Below are 21,552 nucleotides of genomic sequence, written 5' to 3'. Positions count from 1 at the left end.
CTGTCGAAGTAGTAAAGCATGTTTCTGGGTTGTCTTTCCTACTAACAGTTTACATCTATGGCTTGAAACGGTCCGTGTTAGTTATTTCTGTTAACATGTTCTATCTCTGACGACAAATGGAGTCATCTGCCAGTGACTGTGGTACCTCACAGCATCTCAAATGATGCAATTTTAAGCTCATGAATTATATAACGTAGAACACTGCTGGAACGTTATGTGTGCTGTGAGACCAGTTCTGCCAGCCAGATGAAAGACACCCCTTCCCAAAGTAATGTTGAAGTATAGAATTTTTTTCATATACGTCTTAGTTTTTCTTCAGTGAAATTGCAGGGATGGAGAAAAAGCCAACTTTACTTCTGATTGACGCGATACACCGGGCATCAAGCATGTCATAAATCTTCTTATCGCTCCCATATGGAAGCTTGTAATTGGCACAAGACAAACAATTTACACAAGCTCTTCAGGTAAGTGCTGCTGCTGAAAATGCACGGGGAAGTGATTTTTTTTCCAGATCCACATGAAGGTTAAAAACACAACAAATGCAAGCCAAAATAAAAAATGAAGTCAAAGTTAAGAAACTTGAAGGAGCACTCCTCCATAAAATCCCTAGTACCTAAACAGGGCAGGGATCTAACTTTTAGGGACCCAAAGCAGATGAACAGAACAACATGTTAACAGCCAGGAGATACAAAATGTGCCCAGACTTCCTCTACCCCACCACATGCTGCCGTGACAGCTAGAAATCTGAAGGGGAGTCCGGTGCTGGAAAGTCTCCGAAGGAAACTCTTTGCTTCTAGCAAGATGAATAATACACCTGTTCCCTAGTCGTGAGCAAACACTACAAAGGAATAATTAGAAACTATCTGACCTGAAACCCACATGCCCATTACTGTGGTATTTTTCCACCTACTACAGGTGAAACAGAAGATGGGCTGGACCTGGAAGGGAAGGGGTGGAGTGGCAGCACAAGATGCTGATTTATAAAGCACTAGCAAACAGTGCTCTTTCTCCACAGGCTTTGGACAACGAACCCGTCCTGCCTGAAGGATGCCAAAGCACAAGCAGGATTCCAGCTAACGTCTGCTTGTCAGCTGAGAGGGAACTACAACCTCTGTGAGCTTTTGCACTGCAATAGCCAGAAGTGCTCTGAGATACTCTGTGGTTTGACTGGGCTTTTGCTTTTCATCCAGACCCTTTGGCTTGGCTGTTTCATTCCATCAGCAAGGGAATAAAATCACCAAGATGGTAAAGGTGAGTACACTGTTTACCAGAACTACTGGTACTGCACAGGTTTCTTAAGAATAAGCACTGAATTAGGTTTTAATATACATGTATGTTATAATTGTGGGCTAAGTGAAAATGGAACCGGTACTAGACAATGCTGGGCATCCAGTGTAACTACTGAAGTTTTCACTCTAGAGAGGAGTGAATTTCTAATCCTAAAAAGTAAAGATTGGCTAGGAAATGCTTCTAGGAATGGCTAGTTTTGTAATCAACAGTTTCATGAATGATAGCTCTTTTGCAAATGCCAAAATCTGAGATTTTATGAAAACGTGCAGGTTAAAGGTTACGTGTGCATCATGCACAGTGATCTGTTGATTTTACTGACTTCATGAATTTTCTTTATTCTCTTCCTGTGACACTCTTGCAACAAATAGTTGTTTTCTTTCTGTCCTGGTCTCTACTTTCTAGAGATTTGAAAAGGCAAACAGATTTTGGGTTGGATAGTTAAAGGGAGGAGGAGAAGTGTGAAGGAAAAATCCCAACCGATAACCCAGACCAAATCTTCCACAAGATAAAAAATCAACATATTATAACAGAGATGTTCTTTACCTGGGATATGTATCAAACAAATCCAAGTGCTTTAGGGAGAAGGATTCCAGACTTGTAACTGCTTCAAACTACCACCAGCTCTTAGCTTTTCCCTTCCTTCCTCAAGATACTACTTCAAGATTTCAACATTCCTTTAACTAAAGGGCATTGGAGGACAGGGTGCCAGTTTTGAATTCATAATAACAGCAAGATGTCTGAAACCTTTCCTTTCCTTGTTGTTTCCATCGCTTGAGCTATCTGGTTTAGTCTGTATGTAGGATGTCTACTTTCAACTCACCTGAAACACTACCTTTGCAGAACAACTCTGAACATTGACATCTGTCCTACAAAAATGCGTATGCACTTGTTAGACAGACAGGTAACAGCAGCAGCAGCACACAAGGGCATCTGTCTCGCTAGTAGAGCACGCCATCAGATAAGATGCAGTGTGACTCTCACGAAGCTCTGATGGTTAATCTCTAAGGAAGCCTCTGAAATGGGGTCAACCAATAGTTCTTCCAAGGAATGGCATGTAGTTTACAAGATAATTAATATCTGGAACGTTATGATTATAGAAGCTGGTAAATTGGCAACACAGGAAGTTTGCCCTTCAGACTTCAGTGTTAACTTAAACTTGGGAGGCAGCAACTCCCTCCCCCTCAAGTTATCAATAAAAGCAGAACATCAGGGGTTTGGCAGCATCCCCCGGTTATTTAGCAGTCTCCTGTACCTGCTACTAGATTGACAAGTATGAGCAAAGAGAGAAGGCAGAAGTAACAGGCTTGGTTCTCCTTGGCAACCATTATGCTGTTTGCCTCAATTTCTATGTAATCCAGTGTAAATGAGTAAATAGAAACGTTAATTTTATTTCAAAAAAGAAAAGTTAAAGTCACATATCTAAAAAGCTCCAGGAATAGCCAAAGAAAAAAAGTTCTCATTTTTTTTTCCTTTCCTTTACTCTTCACTTTTCTTTTCAACAACTTTTGCTTTTACATTTATCTCCTCTTTAGAGCCAATACATGACTGGTTTTCAGTGGTAATCCAGAGATCCTGGGCAATATTCCTAGGCTTTGTGTTAGATCATGAACTACTGGAAGCGTTGCACTCTCTAAAGGAATCACTGTCAGTTACATACGCTGAAGACCAGATCATGAGTGATCTAACACTTGCTCTAGAAGTCTCAGGACAAGAACTAGTGCTCTAAGTTGCCAGCAGCAAAACAAAACAAACAAACAAACCAAAACAGTAGCTGTTTGTAGCTCAAAAAAAGTGGATTTGTCAGTCTGAAATGTTTGCAGTATTTTTTACTGCTTCCTTCTAGTTGCAGCAGGTGCTCACAGCAATGCCAAAACTTTATTTCTTCTACAGAAAAAGTCTGATGTTTACTCAGTTGAGATCAATGGAATAAAAGATCTGGAAAAAACAGAGACTGGAGATGAAGAGGAGAAGTACAAAGACCTGAAAGGCAACAAGAAAAAAAAGAATGAAGACCTTAAGAAAGAACTGGACCTGGTGAGTGTTGCTAAGCTCCTGTTTCACCTGGCATTTTAACGGCATATTGCACGAAAATCGTAATAGGGAAGAACTGCCTTCCTCACTGTCCTGAATTCTGCCAGAGAAAAAGTTGTGCAGGATTAATACCTCTAATGAAAGAATGATTCTGGCTTAAGCTACCAATGGTACAGAACAGTATCTCCCTAAAGAGGTCTGTATTCTCCCAGATGGAGTTACTATAATCAGCATTTCCTCTGAACTGCCACCTGTACATTCAGCCAAGAAACAGAGGGAAGAGAGAAGCAAAATATCTTGCTCCAGATTTCTAGCAGATCTTAAAGCATGCCTCAGCTTTAAACACAGCTTTTTTCCCCTGAATTAAATGCAGTGTACTTCAAGGACAGCACACTAAGCTTAAGAAACCTGTATTTTACTTCTGGGTCGCTCCTGACTTGACAACTGATCTTGGAAACCTTGCTTCCGCTCTGTATGTTTCAGTTTCCCAATCTGAAAAATGAAGGTAATTATACTGACCTCTTTTCTGAATTGCTTTAAGAGCAACTCACGGCAAAGGCTATTTAGGGGTTAAGACAGCATTTCAAAGGTAAGGAAAGCCCACAATGGGCCATCAATTTATCCAGCATCTTTCCAAGACCTATTCAGTACCAGCTAAATAATTCTCAATGTAGCTTATGTTTGCTGTCAGGGGATGTAACATTACTCTCATGTTTCTAAAGTGAAACCAAAGCACAGACAAGTTAATTGACTCATCCAAGTACCAATGAATCATTCTGTGAAAACAATTGTGAGAACTCACGAATTCTTGGCTTCTAAATCTCAGCTGGGCACAAGTTATAATTAGGTCAATGATACCACAGAGGTGTTACTGCAGAGAGAGGAGAAGAGCGTTCAGACTTCCCTCTCCCATACGCCTTTTTAACTGTGTTTAGACCCTGCTGCTTTCCTTCTACAAGACTGGCAAACCATTTCACATACCTTACCTTGTCAATCAGATGCAAAGACTGTTGTCACACATATTCCAGCACCACACCCTTTCTTCTATCAACAACATCGGCCATGGTCCTGAATGCATGGTCCTGTAGCATGCATGTAAAGAGGAACCATTCAACAGAAAGCAGCACACACATTTCTGGCAAACAGTATGGTATTAACGTGAGAACACCATTCTGTTCTTGCAATAGATTTGCTGGAGGAGGGAGATATTTACAAAAGCACACACAAAATCTAAAGAAAATGCTATCTTCCAGGGGTGTGTACACTGCTAGCAGCTCCCCCCAACCTTTCACATTTATCAGTAAAGCTTCTTGGTTCCACATAAGACCAACATTTGTGGTGAAACACATCTTACTTCTGTCGAGAGAAGTAAAGAAGAAATGCTTTGCAAACAGTAAAAAATGAGCTACCAGCAGAGGTGGAAATAGACAACAGAAGGCTCGTGCTTTTTATGAAAAATTGCATATTGCTTATTCATGAAAGTGGGATGTAATCCTAGCAACTGGATCCATGGTCCCAGATCCAGGCAGTTTGAACATTCTCTAGATCCCAATATAAAGTTTCCAGCAGTCTGACATTCTGCTTACTATCATTTTCTCTTTCTTTTGGAATCCAGGATGACCACAAACTCAGCACTTCCGAACTGGAAGAAAAGTACGGCACAAGCATCAACAAAGTAAGTACTTAGGGCATCACTAAGGTATAACTGCCCAGTTCACATGCCTTCCTTTATCTCTGGCTGATCCAAAGCTTCTTAAAGGCAGGGGAAAAGCATCCAAATTGAGAGACGCACTCATGGATACATACATGTGTGCATGATGTACTAACTCCCAATAAAACCTAAAATAGACAGCAAGTCAGCGTGGAGCACTGACCTGGATTTAGACTAGAGTTTTTCTCAAGTCTGAAGCAGTCCGATCTACTGCTTCGAAATAAAATTCCCTGTACAAAACCTGACCTCAAGGTTTTCAGAAGGACCTCTGCTTTTCTAAAGACTGAGAGAATATTTATCAGGTGTTCAGATTTCACTACAATTCATTTTTCACTGGCAGTGTCTGTAAAAACCTATGGCAAGTGTGTGCACTGGACATTATTTTATCTTGAGGGAAACACTAGAATTGAGAAGCTGTGCCCCAGAATCCCTTTGATACTTTACATTTGAATATCAAAGCATCTAGCACAGCCAAAGTACAGACAATAATTTCAAGGAACCCATGAACTACAGACTTCATTGTGGAAATACAGAAACAGAAGCAAAAGAACAGATGTCTGCTTTTTCTCATCTTTCCAAACATTTCATACAGATGTACTTGACAGATAACTGACAGAGAATGAAAACTCCTAACGGACACAGCCGCAAATTCACTGTTCCAGAAAAGCAGTATCTATGTCTTCATAGCAGATAACTAATAACAGCTACCCTGACATCATGATTTGGAAATCAAAGTTGCAGGTTACTGCAGCTGATCCGTAACACTAACAATGTTTAATGAACAAGCAGCATGCAAATTTTATTTCTGAGTTCATTTAAATATCTGTTTTCTGTGACATCATTTTAAACATGCCATTTGCTTTTTTGCAGGGTCTCTCCAGTTCAAGAGCAGCAGAGATTTTGGTTCGTGATGGTCCCAACTCACTCACTCCTCCCAAAGCCACTCCTGAAATTGTAAAGTTCCTCAAGCAGATGGTGGGAGGCTTTTCCATCCTTTTATGGATAGGAGCTGTCTTCTCCTGGATTTCATTTGGCATTCAGCTTGCCCAGGGAGCTGAATCACCCTTTGACAATGTAAGTGTTTGAATAACTACAAAGTGAGTATGTGACCCTTTGACAATCTAAGTAATTTAAATACTACTTCATAGTTACTCAGTAACTACAAGGAGGCCTTTTATTCTTTCAGGACTCTCCCTCCACTACTGAACATTTCTGATAAATACCTGACATACCACTTCTGTCTACGAGTGCCTGTCCAAAGGTTTTATAACCACTTACCCACAATCATAACACTCGAGAACTCATAAGAGCAACACTGAGGTCTGAAAAGGACTCTGGAGTCTTTGACTTCGATTCCCTTATGAGCTGCACTCTGCTAGGAATATAATTTGTTCAGGTTCATGCCAGGTTTAGCTTAAAGAAGGCGTTTTAGAGAAACGACACTTGCAATTAAAAATCCTTTTTATATCCCAAAAGATGTACTTGATCACCAGCAGGGCAAAACTTTTCTTAATTTGTCTTTTAACCTGGTCCAATACATCATTTTAAGAGTCTCTCGAACAATATGGAACTATTCTAGCAGAGGAACTGCTGAATGTGTATTCTTAATTAACTGGGTTATTTCTTTTATTGATTAGCTCTACCTTGGTGTAGTCCTCGCACTGGTTGTCATCTTCACTGGTATCTTCGCTTACTATCAAGAAGCTAAAAGTACAAACATCATGGCCAGCTTCAGTAAAATGATTCCACAGGTGAGAGCAGCCAAGGCATTTGAGAAAAAAACTCATTCTAAGAGCACACCTCAAAATGACACAAGTCATTTGTGTCAAGACACTGAGCAATAAGCACAACTTGAATCTACCTCTTGATAGGAGATTTAAAGAACAGTGCAGCACTCATTTTTGTCATACTTCCATCCCTTCAGCAAGCTCTTGTCATCAGAGATGCAGAGAAGAAGGAACTGCCAGCAGAGCAGCTGGTGGTTGGAGACATCGTGGAAATAAAGGGTGGTGACAGGATCCCAGCGGACATTCGCCTGATCTCTGCTCAGGGGTGTAAGGTAAAAAATGCTTTGTAGAGCATGGGGAGAGAGGAAAAACATGGTTGAGAGGCTTTTATAACATAAAGAATTTCTATGCACCCAATATGAGTTATTAGAGCTTTAATATCAGCCATTAGCTATTAAAATCACAGAATGCAGAAACTCTCCTGAGATGCTCAGCTCACGCAGTACTAACATCCCCACTTGCCAAACACCAAAGGAAGGCATTATGGCCATACCTTGTTCTACCAATGCTCTGCCAAGACAGAGGCAGAAATACCAACACTGTGTTAAATGTCTTCTGAGACCTGGAGGTAGATCTTCAAACCATGTTTTCTTTCAGGCTGCTACTGAAAATCCCACCACCAGGCATACAATGTGGAAATCCACAGAAGCAGATTAGCTCAGTGACAATGACAATCATCTCAGAGAAACTGCACTGAGAAATTATGGCCCTGTCACCTGTTATTAAATGTGCTGCACTCTTGCCTTCTGGGCTGTAACTGTGTATTACTAATGTTAATATGGGCATGTCTCCATTTCATTAAAGGTGGACAATTCTTCACTCACAGGGGAATCAGAACCACAGTCCCGCTCTTGCGACTTCAGCCACGAGAACCCGCTGGAGACCAAGAACATTGCGTTCTACTCCACCACCTGTGTGGAAGGTGTGTAGTGACAGAGAAAAGGGCCTCCTGAAATGACACACGGACAGGGTGCTACATAATATTGCTAACTCATTTTGAACACTTCTGCTTCAAGGAATTAGAATCCTCTAAGTACTTGTGGATGCTTCTGTGAAAGGGCTCTGTACCCTTAAAGGTGCCGTCCCTATTTTCAGAACTAAAAAGTTACGTACCATTCTTAGCAGACTATCTGTTAGGAAACTGTACAGTGCCCAGGATAACGATGCATTCCTACTGCAACACCATCAAAAAAGACTGATTAGTGAAAATACGTCCTTCTTTCCCTTCACTGACAGCTCTAAGATTTCTAAGGAGAAAAATGTCATTCTGGGATAAAGTCTTAGTCACATTAGGCCAAGAAGGGACTTTGTCAATCAGTACTGTGTACAGAAGACAATCTCTCTTGGAGCCAACAGATCCTTATTTCTTTGCAGGCACTGCTACTGGCATTGTAATCAACACCGGGGATCGCACCGTCATTGGGCGGATTGCCTCGCTCGCGTCTGGAGTAGGAAATGAGAAAACACCCATTGCTATCGAGATAGAGCATTTTGTCTACCTGGTGGCAGGAGTGGCCATTTCCATTGGTGTCCTCTTCTTCATTATTTCTGTCTCAATGCGATACAAGATTCTGGACTCCATCATCTTTCTCATCGGCATCATTGTGGCAAATGTGCCAGAGGGACTGCTAGCCACAGTAACAGTAAGTCTGTTAACTAATAGATAAAAATTATCACTAAAATCTCTGGCTGAGAACCAACAGAACTGTTAAGCACTGTTAGCCCTAACGTACACCACCAATGATCAAGTAGCATTACTGCAGTAATGAAGAGGCTCGCTTCAGGATTCATTAGGTGGTGATTAGGAGTTTCCCCCACATTGCAGGTTCTTCCACCTGAAACAGCCTCTTAACTGACATGACACTCTTATTTCCATCAGCAGGGAAGCAGGTTCCTCGTACAGCACATGTACTTTGCTAGTCACCGCAAAACCTCTGATCTTATTAATGCTATTACAAAGAAAAACAATGCACTGCAGCCAACCAGAAGATTTTTTTAAAAGATCTTTTAGAAAGTAAAAAAGCATTAAAAAAAAAACAAACAAACAGAAGTATGTAACTCCATTACACCATTCTGTAACTGTACCTCACTAACAGTGAGCTGAACTTCTTTCCTTCTGCCAGGTGAGTCTGTCCCTGACGGCCAAGCGGATGGCGAAGAAGAATTGTTTGGTGAAGAACTTGGAAGCTGTCGAAACACTTGGCTCTACTTCCATCATCTGCTCTGACAAGACAGGCACCCTCACACAAAACAGGATGACTGTTGCTCACCTCTGGTTTGATAATCAGATCTACTCAGCTGATACCAGTGAAGATCAAACAAGTAAATATGGCAATGGGGGATCTGGAAAGGGGCAGCCACATGGATCAAACCTGTGATGTTTCACACCGTCTGCCAAGATGATGTCAATGGGGATCTTTCCATAGCTAAATCAGATATGTCTCCCTGCCACACAGATGTGTGGTGTGCAATAGGACAGCCCCTTCTTTGCCATGTAGAGTTGTGAACAAAAGAATTACTATTTGAACTCCATTCACAGAGAATAAGTCTTGAGGAGGTTCTAATGTGTGTCCCTTCACCAACAGTAAATTTAGTAAGAAAATAGACAGAGAAACATGATCTAAGTGATATTGCCAGAACTAATTAGCTGACTAATGTCAAATTGGTTTTCTGTAACAGAACCTACCAAATGAACGATGCTCTTCTGCAAGTAATTCAGTCCTGTTGCTTCAAACTTAAGTTTTTACTTCTACCATGTAATATGCTAAAGGATGCAATCTTTATTTTGTTTCATTTCAGCTCAGCCTTTTGATCAAAGTTCTCCATCGTGGACAGCATTATCAAAAATTGTAACTCTGTGCAACCGGGCAGAATTCAGACCAGGACAGGAAAATCTCCCAATAATGAAGGTACAGCCTACTTCACATCAACCTGTTCCTCCTCCTTTAGAAGAAGACACAAGTTGTTCTGTTTAGCTTCAGTTCTCTCAAATTTTACCACTTCAGTCTTCTGAGTTACCACTTGCCATAGGCTTGCAAAAAGTTTAAGGCAGGAAAAAAAACAACTCAGGTATCAAGAATTTCCATGCTATTAATTACTAAAATTTTTAGTGTATTTTTCAGGACGACCATTGCTTTATGTAGCTTCATTGCTATTTAAGCACACAACATCTTACAGAAGTACGCAAGCTCTCTTGACGGAAGTGCAGAATTGTGTGTGCTATAAACTGTTTCAACCTTAATGATTCTATGATTCTTCTGTCCATGCAGAGAGTTGTGGTAGGTGATGCCTCTGAAACAGCTCTGCTGAAATTTGCAGAAGTCATTTTGGGTGACGTCATGAGTATTAGAGCACAAAACAAGAAAGTGGCTGAAATTCCTTTCAACTCCACCAACAAATTCCAGGTGTGTTTCAGTTTGGGGAATCAGGCCAGACTGTTTCAGCTTTCACTGTTTCTATCACTGTGTGTAATGCATTGGTTTGTGACCTGCAGTCTTAATGGGGGAACGCAATGACAGGGGAAATTTAACCTACAATAACTGCAGTTCATTCCATTAGATGGAAAGAATTATGTTTTCATGGAGAAAAGCAGGAGAAACATTATTTCTGTGCAAAGTGACCAAAACCAGAAACAAATGAGGATCACAAATGTTCTTTCAAATCATTTTGTATTTGTGGCCTGCAGCTTTCCATTCACGAGACTGACGATCCCAACGACAAACGCTTTCTGCTGGTGATGAAAGGTGCCCCAGAGAGGATTTTAGAGAGATGTAGCACCATCATGATCAATGGCAAAGAAGAACCACTGGACAGTGAAAAAGCAGAAGCTTTCCAAACAGCATACATGGAGCTGGGAGGCATGGGAGAGAGAGTACTGGGTGAGTGCAACTAGAGAGACTGTAAGAGAACTGCAATGCAGAATGGGGCTTTAAATCCTTGTATGGGACCAGTTTGCCTGGACACTTGCAGTGAAGGAGAAAAGCAAAGCGTGCAGCCTCCTCAGCAGAGTGCTAAAACCTCACTGATGTGCTGTAAGCTCCCTGTGGCAGGGATGCCCTTACTGCTATATACTGGTGCTGATCTGCCACGCCATGCAGCCAAAAAAATAAAAAGCCAACAGAAGTAATCCACAAAGGAAAACGCTCTTGCCCAGCTAGTAGTATCAATACCTTTGCCACGTGAAACACCGACTCTATATGCACTTTGATTTGAAGGTTAAAATGGCAGGTTAAACAGTGCTCCATAAAAAGCTCATGGTTAAATGCATGCGAGTTTTATAGACAAGAGGAAAGTCTGATGCTATGCTACAGCAAACTCTCTTCTTTCTCCCACTATTTCCTGTACATTTCATCAACTGTTTCCTTTCAGGTTTCTGTCATCTGTACCTACCTGAAAATGAGTTTCCAGACACGTACCCGTTTGACACAGATTCCATGAACTTCCCCACCTCCAACCTGTGCTTTGTTGGGCTCTTATCTATGATTGACCCACCTCGTTCCACAGTGCCAGATGCTGTCTCAAAATGCCGCAGTGCTGGAATCAAGGTAGGGATCCTACACTGAAAGATACAGCGATGCTACAGAAAGACTCATGATACTGTAACTGCCACTGCACTGACATTAAGTATCTTTCTAGAAACACCTACCATGATTTTCAATGTTCATTAGTACTGTTGTGAAATTGTAACTTAGAGAAACTACTTGAAGGCCCTGAGAGAGGAAATGGATTAAATTTAGGTGGGAATAAGACCACAGAAAGTGTGTGAAGAACCCTGGAACTGGAAATCCAAATTTAGAGAAACTGAGATAGCGTGTCATTGGATCCCCTTCTAGAGTATAGAAACCATGCCAGCTAGAATTACTTGTCTGTAAACAGTGTAAGGTAAGAGGAGCATTTCTTGAGAAAGCATCAGGACACAGGGCTACACTTGTTAGGAACTTTTACACATATGAATCAACTAATCTCGAAACCATTCACGTTGAAGTTGACGCAATAGTTCTCCTAATTTCAGTGCCAAGAGAACCACAAGTAAACTTCCAGCTTGAGACTGAGAGGTCACCTAGCTAAGTAAAGGAAAAGTTGGTATTTGGAGTTAGCAATTTCTCATTATCTTTGATGAAATGAATCCCAAGTCCTAATTCTGAGTAATTTTTCTGTAGTCTTAAAACAGATCTGGAAACTGGCAACTTTTATTCAAGAAAAATAAGAAAAATCTTTGCCTTATCTGTCAGGAGACCTCATTCTCAAGGATCCATTTTACAATACAACATTCCAAGAACTCTTACTTTTCAGTCTACATGTTACAAATTCTTACATAAAAGCTTCTTTATTCTGCATCGTTCCAACCTTGCTGCTCATGACAAGTTTTTCTTTTGCAGCCCTGATAAAATAGTGCCAATAGCAAGAAGTGGAGAACAGAAATCAATACAAAGCTAATTAATAGTCATAATCTGTCTTTGTTACGTACATAGCACAGCTTTCCAAGTTCAGATTCCAAACTGCTTCCTGGTATAGAACAATAGATATTTCAACTTATCTCTTTACATCCATTGCATATACATTTGTCACTTACCCTAAGTGCTTGTCCCTTCCTCAGGTTATCATGGTCACTGGCGATCACCCAATCACTGCTAAGGCCATTGCCAAGAGTGTAGGCATCATTTCAGCCACCAGCGAGACCGTGGAAGATATTGCTAAGCGCCTCAATATTCCTGTTGAGCAAGTCAATAGACGGTAAGAGCAGGCAGAATAGAGGAGGTACCCATGGCTTCATTTTCTGCAAGCTACACCTTCTCCCTCTACAGTGCTTTTAGCCAATTTCTGCATCACAGCTGCTTTTTGCTTTTCTGGTTCTTGGTAACATTCCCAGCCACCTTGTCCATCTAACAAATCATCTCTACATAAATAACCGTATGCTTAGGGCTGGGGCTCTCATCTGCATGGGGCACTTGGGAAAAAAACAGGGACTAAAACTTGGCAGATCATGTTGGTCTTTGCTGTCACTGCACCTCTGACAAAACACACACATATGAAAAGCAAAATTCAGAATCCCACGCAGTGCTGGAGAATGACCTAAGGACCAGCAAGTCTACATTCCTCTTTCATCCATTAAATGTGAAAAAATTAACATAATAAGAGAAACCTAAAAGCTTTTTACAGAAAAGATCCTCCTCCACTTCCACTGTCCCACCTTCCCACTCAGTTCTCTTTAAAATGCATTTGCTCTTGTTAGGTCTACTCAGAAGGAAGCTTCAATTACTTCCCTCTGTATCTAGGTAACTAATTCTGTCTGGATTTTGATAGCATCTTTCATTCAATACCTGCTGATTAACAACTACCACTTCTGCAATTAACTCCACTTTCTGCTTTCCTTAAGCCGCATACGTTCTACAAGCATGCTATTTTTATCTAAGCATTTGGATTTGAAAATTTATCCAGCTTTCCCATGGCTATTACAGGGAAGCCACGGCAGCAGTAGTCAACGGGATGGAGCTGAAGGACATGAGCTTGCAGCAGCTGGATGACATTTTGTGTAACCATTCAGAGATAGTCTTTGCTCGGACATCGCCCCAGCAGAAACTGATCATAGTGGAAGGCTGCCAAAGACAGGTAAGAGGTGTACAAGGTTATACACGATACGGCTACGGCGCATGCACCAGGTAGCAGGGGAAAGGGTGGAAACCAATTTCCCAAGCACTCCAAGCCCTGTTTATACTCTGTTCACTGTGCAAGAACGTTATCTAACAGCTTGCCACAAACACTGTCTTCTCTGGACAGATTCCAAGCCATTTAAATTCCTGTTACAGACGCTGAACTCCAATTGACAAAATGAGTTTTTCCTGCATTTGAATGGGTTGGAGCCGTACTGAGGGAGGGGGGCTGACTAGCTCGCACGAAATTCAGCGAAGCTGCTGCTGGGATGCCCAGAAAGCCTCCCGGATAAAGACTTGTACACAGTTTGGGAAGGAGCCTTCCCCCAGGAATTCCTTAAACCCAGATAAAAGCAGCGTGTTGCCAAATCCCCTCATCTTATCTCTCGTAGCCATTTAGACCTATGTACTTCCCGCCCACAGGAATGCTCAGACATGAAATAAGGTATGAATCCCACAAAATGTCACAGCATGATTTATCTATGACCAAGCCTTATCTGTATTACTTTAAATGACTGCAGAACAACCCACAGAAAGCATGAATATGAGGCAGGACTTAAAGAGGATTTGTCCTATTCATAGGCAATATTATGTAAAGGAGCATGGAGTGCAGCCAGCAAGGGAGGCACAGGGAAAGAAATGACACGTATAGCCCTCACGGAAAGGTGCAAACTGTCATCAGGAGATTTTGCCCTCTGACATTTCCCAGATAGGTGCTGCAAGCTGAAAGCTCCACTACCACCACACCTGAACTTACAGGAGAGCGGACAGCACAAGCTATTATTTTGTTTTTGCAATTATGCCAGCACTAAGCTTTCCAATCAGCATTATCAGCTCTGTGGGTTTAAGCCTGAATTACTTGCAGGGGAAAAACTGCATGCATTTAATCTCTTTTTTATTTTTTTTATTTTTATTTTTTGAATGGCCATGGGCAGGCAGAGGGTAAACATGTTCTGTACTGCTTAGATGCCCAAACTCCTAGCAGCTTTGGCTAGGTTGAAGAGGAACACCCTACCTTTCCTCCCTGACTCAAGCCAAGCAGTCTATGTTTAGTGCTTAGAGCTTATAAGCCCTTCTGTACATGGCAATATTTATAATTAGTGACACAGTGTTAAATCCCCAAAGGGACAGGGCATTTAGTATTTGTTTTAATCAGTTTGTCAAGCCTAGAAAAGGCTCCTTACCTGCTGTAGATGGTTTAACTGGAAGGTAACAAAGAAGCCAACTCGAAAAATCAGAGTTTTCTGTCTTTTGGACTACTAGAGCAGTTCTAGCATAGCCTGGCAATGGCCATAAGTTGTTGGGATAGGATACTAAGGATCTCTAACTGAACAGCTATGCAATTTACAGATAAAATCAAAAGCAACTGATTCCATAAGCACTTCACAAACCAAGACAAGGACAAAGATTGTCCTTAGGGGAAAACACCATAACCTCAAAAAAAACACCCACATCCGGATCCTTTTGTGTGTTCCAGGGAGCAGTTGTTGCCGTGACTGGAGACGGAGTCAATGACTCCCCTGCTCTTAAAAAAGCAGATATTGGAATTGCTATGGGTATTGCCGGTTCCGACGCAGCAAAAAATGCCGCTGATATGGTACTGCTGGATGATAACTTTGCTTCTATTGTCACAGGAGTGGAGGAAGGTAAAAATAATGTTGCTATTCACTTTCTTAGCTGAAAGCTGCTGGCAGCCCCACAGCACTGGCCAAGTCCTCCTGATCCTTCCCTCCTGCATACGCCCACCCCCTATTTTCTACCTGAATTAGGAAATGTGATTTTGCTATTATGAAAAAAAGGGAATTACTTCCATTCACTAGACACAACAAAATCACTGACAACGAGGAACCATTCCTCATTAAGTAGAGCATTGGGTCTGCTATCTCTGCTTGTTCAAACTCCAAACAAAGTACTTCCCATCTTGTTCCCATGCAGTTCTAAACATCGCATAGATACAAGGTGTTTTCTTTCCATTTTCATTTACTTGCCTACACGTCATCCTCATCATGCTCAGTCCATGACACTAACACACACTCCATTTCTCTAGCCACAAAGAGCTTGTGGTTTCCACTAAAACTACACTGTGTTGTGGAATGGGATTTTTCCTCCATCTTTCTCACTTAAAGTGATTTTTTATTTTCATTTGAATTTTCAGAAGAGTTGAAGGGAAGGAAGGTTTGAAAAAAAACACTATCAAAAAATGAGGAAACATATGAGGATAGCAGACATAAGCCATGACTATTTTCACTTCAATTAATTAAAAAGTTAAGGTTTCTTATTACAAACACGGTTGACAATAAGCTTTTATAGAAGCGTTTCCTTTTCCTCCAGGCCGCCTGATCTTTGACAACCTAAAGAAAACAATTGCCTACACCCTGACTAAGAATATTGCTGAGCTCTGTCCCTTTCTCATCTACATTATTGCCAGCATTCCCATGCCCATTGGCACCATCACCATCCTATTCATTGACCTTGGAACGGACATTGTAAGTTGCTGCCTCAATGCTGGTGTCTTTTAAGTTATTTTCTGCTGAAATATCATGATGTGAGAGAAGCTGGGAGCAAAAGGACGTTAGAAGATTTAGTTGCCTTGCCCTACAACTGAGTAACAAACTAGTGAAAGGGTAGAGGGCTAAATTAAAAACAGATGGGTACAGAGAAAGAGGAGCTGGGGAAAAAACTGCAGAGGGGGAATGGAAAGAAAAGACTTCTGATCCCTGCTGACAGGCAAAATCCAGCAGTGTGCAAAGTATCAGTGTTTGTCAATCAAGAGATCATACGGATTACTGCATTTAGTACAGGGGATGAACACTAGGCACTTGATCAGAGCCCGATCCAAGGGATCTGAAGGACACTTTAATGTTTTCAGTATCCTCTCACCCTCTGGACCGTCAAAATATCATCAGACCTATAACAGAGTTTCAGCTTTCTCTCAGATCTTTTATACATGTCAACATAATGCCACATGGAGCCTTCCTTCATTTGCTCTGTGTATATTTAAAAGCCAAGTGTTCTGATTTCAGCTGGTTTAGGAGGAAAATTAACTCCATCCTAGCTGAAACCAGGACACCAAGGGAGGTAACAGAACCACTGCAGAACTGCAACGTGTCTGATGAGCCTCTGAGAAGTAGACAGATGTTGCTACCAAGACTCTGATGGTTTATTTCTGTTGTAGATCCCCTCTGTTGCACTGGCCTACGAAAAAGCTGAAAGCGATATTATGAACAGGAGACCTCGGAACAAAAAGAAAGACAGGCTGGTGAACGAGCAGCTCGCTGTATACTCCTACCTGCAGATCGGTAGGTTGGCCTATTCTCTGCAACACTATCTTGAATCAGGATAACGAGACAAAGACAAGCTCATTAACTTCTTAGAAAAGAGGGATCTGGAATTAAATTCTTTCCTCTGCCTTCCTAGGCAAACTTACTAACTCCCCTCTTGCTCATATCTGACAACACAACAGGTTTTATCTACACAGGTCAAGAACGCTAGAGCATCTAGAGCTCTAAAACTAACTTTCTTAACAAGATTCATGTCTTAGGCATCGCAACACTGATCCCCAGTGCATTCCCCCATGCCCCTAGATTTTGCATCTTCTCATTTCTCCCTCCTTGATTTTGCAGGTATCATGCAGTCAGTGGGAGCCTTTGTAACCTACTTCACCGTCTACGCCGAACAAGGTTTCCTCCCTTCCACGCTGCTTGGTGTGCGAGTCGACTGGGAAAACAATGCCATTAATGACTTTGAGGACTCATACGGACAGGAATGGGTAAAGATGCACTGAAACATGCTTGCACTGTCTCTTACCCAGCAGTTTCTTTAAAATTCTATTCTATCCTCCAAAATAGAAATTAAGAGAAAGAGAGAGATTTAAATGTAAACATAGCTTTAATCTAATGGTTCCTCAGGATCAGCTTCAGGCCACTTAGCTCATTCAGACTCATTCATTTGTTCTTCTGGAATTTCCATTCTTCTGACTTCAAGCCCCTGGAGATGCACCTTCTCTGGACTTCACATTTAGAGCCATCATAATCTCAGCCCTACTTCTGAAGAGCACTATTCAAAGCAGTCTCTAGACCCTCCCTCTTCCTTTCAACACTTCACTCCCCCTCACTCCCTTCTGCTTAAATCACAAGACACAAAAGCCATTAATAAATCAATATAAATTCCTCCTCGTACCACACCAGTGCTCCAGCCACATGACTCATCCACTGTAACTAGCGGACTACAAAAACAGGCCCAAATCTGATCATTACCTTCCTAAATCTGCAATAACTCTGCATTTACACCCTTGTAACTGAAATCTTACTGTCAAGGTTTGCACGAGATATGAGTGTCTGATGTAACACAAGTGTTTTTTCTTTTGCTTTGCAGACTAAATACCAGAGGATGTACCTGCAGTGGACTGGTTATACTGCCTTCTTTGTCAGCATCACAATTCAGCAAGTTGCAGATTTGATCATCAGGAAAACACGGAGAAATTCCATTTTCCAGCAGGGTCTCTTCAGGTAAGTTTTGCAGGTTCTTTATCTCACACAAGGAAGGGTAAGTTAGCCTACCACTGAAAAAAAAAAAAAAAAAAAAAGGAACATTAGCTCAACGATCTAGCTGCCTCACATTCAGTTGATGAACAAAGACGAAACTTGGATACTAGCAATTGCAAATCTCAGACAAACATTTTATTACGCTTCCCCCACCCCCTTTTCTATGTCATGACAGAAGGTTTCTTTAAAAAAACACTTCGCACTGTTTAATCCGAACACACTTCAGCTTAAAAAGCAACTCTCCATTCATTAAAATGGTTACTACAAAGAAAAAGGGAGTTTCCTCTCCAGACTGTTTTCTTAAGTTTTATCTAGTTATCAGCAGATAGAACATTTAGACTTCTCCAAGCTAACTTTAGCCTGTCAGATAAGGAGATACCAGCTGGTCAAACTCCCCAAGATAGCACTGGCTACCCTTTGCAAAAGGTTCTGCACCTTTCAATCCCATGAAAGCCAGGGAATTAAAAATATCTACTGGGATGGAGGCCACATGTAAAGTTGGCATTTAGTCAGAGTATTTCTGATAGGAAAGCAAATTGTTTTCCTTTCTTTATCTGCAGATACAGAGCCTACACCTATGTATTTTTCCTTCTTACATTTACATTTGAGTCACAATGAGCACATTGACAATGCAAGAAAAAAACATGACTAATGCACGCCGCAGGCCTACCTAGAGCTAGCTTTAATCTAGGTAGGTCAAGAACGGTAGCAAGGAAGACACAGGAGTATGTGATGTAAAACAGTGCTACGGTCTACCAGATGTCTTGTGCTACTGTGTCTACCTTGCTCAGCATCTGAGGCAGGTCATGCTGCAACGATGCTGAAAGTGGCCCAGCCTTGCATTATGCTGAGGATTCCGTTTTTCATGCACAGACACGTGTAACCCTTCCTCTTTGGTTTTCTTGTAGGAACAAAGTCATCTGGGTGGGTATATTCTCCCAGATTGGAATTGCTCTGATTCTCTGCTATGGTCTTGGACATGTTACAGCCCTGAACTTCACTCCTCTGAGGTGAGTTTTGATGGCAGCATACATCCCTTGTCCTTCGTGTATAAACGGACATGGACTTACCATTCTGCGAGCAACAGATACATGGGAACAGGTTGCTCATGCATTACAATTCCAGGATAAATATTTAAGAATATTCATTATGAAGGACAGGGTGGACAATTTCTTGACCAAAAAGGGAGTTATTCTCATAATTCCTACAAAAAAACACACTGCTTTTTCTACTGGATTTACCATACAGGATACAGAAATCTACTTGTGTAGAACAAACACTTTAAGATTTTTTCCAGGATCCCCAATCTTTTGGTGAGATTAGATAACATTTTAGTTAATTTTACACAAGCAACATTTATTTCAAATATATCACTGTCAGAAATGTTCATTTTTTCTTCCCTCTTCAGAGGCTGTAATGCCACTAGGCAACAAGCCCTTCTGAACAGTATCTGGAATAAATTAATTCAGTTAACTACCTAAGCTTAGGAGTCTTGCATGGACCTAATCTTATTTCTAACCATTTAAGTGCTTCACTTAGAGGAAAAAAAAAGCCATGAAATCCAGATTCTCTTTTAGTGACATCAAACAGCACAGTCAGAGAACCAGAAATTGAGCTCAGTAGTTAGATGCTTCTGAATGAGAACCTCTTCTTCCACTCCCAGGTTTCAGTACTGGTTTGTGGCTGTACCGTTTGCCATCTTGATATGGGTCTATGATGAAGTCCGCAAGCTGTTTATCAGAAGATACCCAGGAAGTAAGTAGAATTCTCTACATTTAGGTCTTTAAGTTATTCCTTCCTCCCCTTCCACTTATTCACCCATGTTAGCTGCCTCAGACAGGTGGACCATTTGTTCCCAAAGATTACTCTTCCTCTTTGAGAAAGAAATAACTGGTTTTATTTTTTTACCCTCTCTTTTTCCTAATGCAGGCTGGTGGGACAAGAACATGTACTATTGAAACAATCCTTGTCACTGGACTTCTTCATCCTTGTGGAGAGCTGCTTCTCCACCTCACACAGCACGTGCTGCTTAAATGTCCTGTCTGTGCAATATCAAGCATGCACTGGGTTCGCCCCATGAATGGGTGAAGAAATTTCATGAGTTTCATGAAGAAATAAGGACTTCACAGTCTGACAAATTACCTCCCACTGTACTGTAAAGATGACACTTGTCTGAAATTGAAATGCTATCTATTTTTATAACAAGCACAACTTTCCCTCATCCAAAGATGAACTTTGAGAGCACTCAGAGAGGAAAACACACAAAGAAAAAAACACCAGAGAATCCTACCAATGTAAGGCATTAACTTGCACTAGAGGTGTTGTTTGCTCATTTTCTTCTTGTTTTTTTTTTTTTTTTTTTTTTTTTTTTTTTCTGAATTCCAAGCAACTGCATACCTAAATCTGTATTACCTTAGCAAGGGTAGTAACAATACTGTATAGGAAGAATTTGATAATAAAAGTATTTTCCAGAAAATTGCTTTCCACCTTATTTTATTATTTATAAAGACTATGAAATGGAGTGAAATGGAAAAGGGTCTAAGCTCTGCCTGAAAGAGAAAAATGGTGTGCACCTTTTTTTTTTTTTTTTTAACCTCCATTAACAGATTACCATATTTCAAATGCCTGTTCAGTTTTGATAAATACATCTTACAAAACAAAGCATAAATAAATGATGTATTCACTTTAGGATACCCAATTTAACACTTATTTTCCAAAGACTACACTCTGGCAAAATAGACTTACTATGCATTACAAGTTCCACTACCATTAAGGTTTTGTTTGAAACCAGGGCTTTAATATGGTCTTTTTTAGCAGAGACCAATAAGTCACACGTGTTTAGACAAAGGCTTTAACAAATTTAAAGAGAACAAGATAAATAACCTGTGTTGCTATTTCACATTTAAATACAAGTCCAGACGACAAGCTTTAGAGAAGGAACAGGGACAGAAAGGAACCTCCTGCTGCAGGAAAAGGCAAGAGGGATTATGAATGAGGAAGAAACTAGAAGAACTGAGGGAGGGCAAAACGGAGAATGTTTTCTGGCCTAGAGCCTGCCTGTTCCCAAATCTCCAGTCTTAAGTGCTCGAAGTTACTCTGCTTTTAGTGAGCCCCCCCCTCAAAACCCTCTCCCCATGAAAACTGGCTGGGTATTACAACAGAGAGCAATTACACTGGATCTATCCCTGTTTTTCACATATTGACATGAAGAAGAGGAAATACAAAAGAAGAAGGAAGAGTGACAAAAAATAAGCATGTAAGCTATGAATTATGAAGGCAGGCCTGGATTCCAGATCCATGCCCTCATGTGCTGCTTATCATTTGGTGATGCAACCCTGCAACACACCAACAAGAAGTATGTGAGGTGCCAAGCAGACTAATTTCAACACCTTGTCATTTGCCAGCTGTCAGGACTGATTTGTTTTCTCTTCTGCTTAAAAGACAGGAAATATATGAGAAGAAGCTACACGGAGGAGCAACATAACCTTTTTTTCACCAGCTATAGATTTGCAGTACTTCGTCAAAACACCTTGTCCAAG

The 21,552-nt window shown here is 41.0% G+C and overlaps 1 protein-coding gene across 1 annotated transcript; it reads left to right on the top strand.

Annotated features, from left to right (window-relative positions):
- The first annotated feature begins 956 nt into the window (after nucleotides 1-956).
- On the top strand, nucleotides 957-20,490 carry ATP12A (ATPase H+/K+ transporting non-gastric alpha2 subunit). The gene is made up of 23 exons (XM_035346304.1): nucleotides 957-1,251; nucleotides 3,181-3,324; nucleotides 4,937-4,996; nucleotides 5,903-6,106; nucleotides 6,670-6,783; nucleotides 6,957-7,091; nucleotides 7,624-7,741; nucleotides 8,194-8,462; nucleotides 8,943-9,141; nucleotides 9,619-9,728; nucleotides 10,089-10,223; nucleotides 10,505-10,697; nucleotides 11,188-11,363; nucleotides 12,416-12,552; nucleotides 13,278-13,428; nucleotides 14,947-15,115; nucleotides 15,801-15,955; nucleotides 16,645-16,768; nucleotides 17,093-17,238; nucleotides 17,844-17,977; nucleotides 18,922-19,023; nucleotides 19,677-19,768; nucleotides 19,943-20,490. The coding sequence occupies exons 1-23, from the start codon at nucleotides 1,243-1,245 to the stop codon at nucleotides 19,969-19,971; spliced, it is 3,105 nt and encodes a 1,034-aa protein (XP_035202195.1). The 5' UTR covers nucleotides 957-1,242; the 3' UTR covers nucleotides 19,972-20,490.
- Nucleotides 20,491-21,552: the final 1,062 nt, after the last annotated feature.

Source organism: Oxyura jamaicensis, chromosome 24, assembly GCF_011077185.1.
Source record: "Oxyura jamaicensis isolate SHBP4307 breed ruddy duck chromosome 24, BPBGC_Ojam_1.0, whole genome shotgun sequence".
NCBI lineage: Eukaryota > Metazoa > Chordata > Aves > Anseriformes > Anatidae > Oxyura > Oxyura jamaicensis.
Note: the sequence above shows the minus strand (reverse complement) of the source record. Positions and strands in the feature narration are given on the sequence as shown.

Bases quoted from the DNA above. Each gene is read 5' to 3' on its own strand.
- ATP12A (XM_035346304.1), top strand. The intron at 7,092-7,623 runs GTAAAAAATGCT...ATTTCATTAAAG, and splicing joins TCTCTGCTCAGGGGTGTAAG to GTGGACAATTCTTCACTCAC. The intron at 12,553-13,277 runs GTAAGAGCAGGC...TGGCTATTACAG, and splicing joins GTTGAGCAAGTCAATAGACG to GGAAGCCACGGCAGCAGTAG.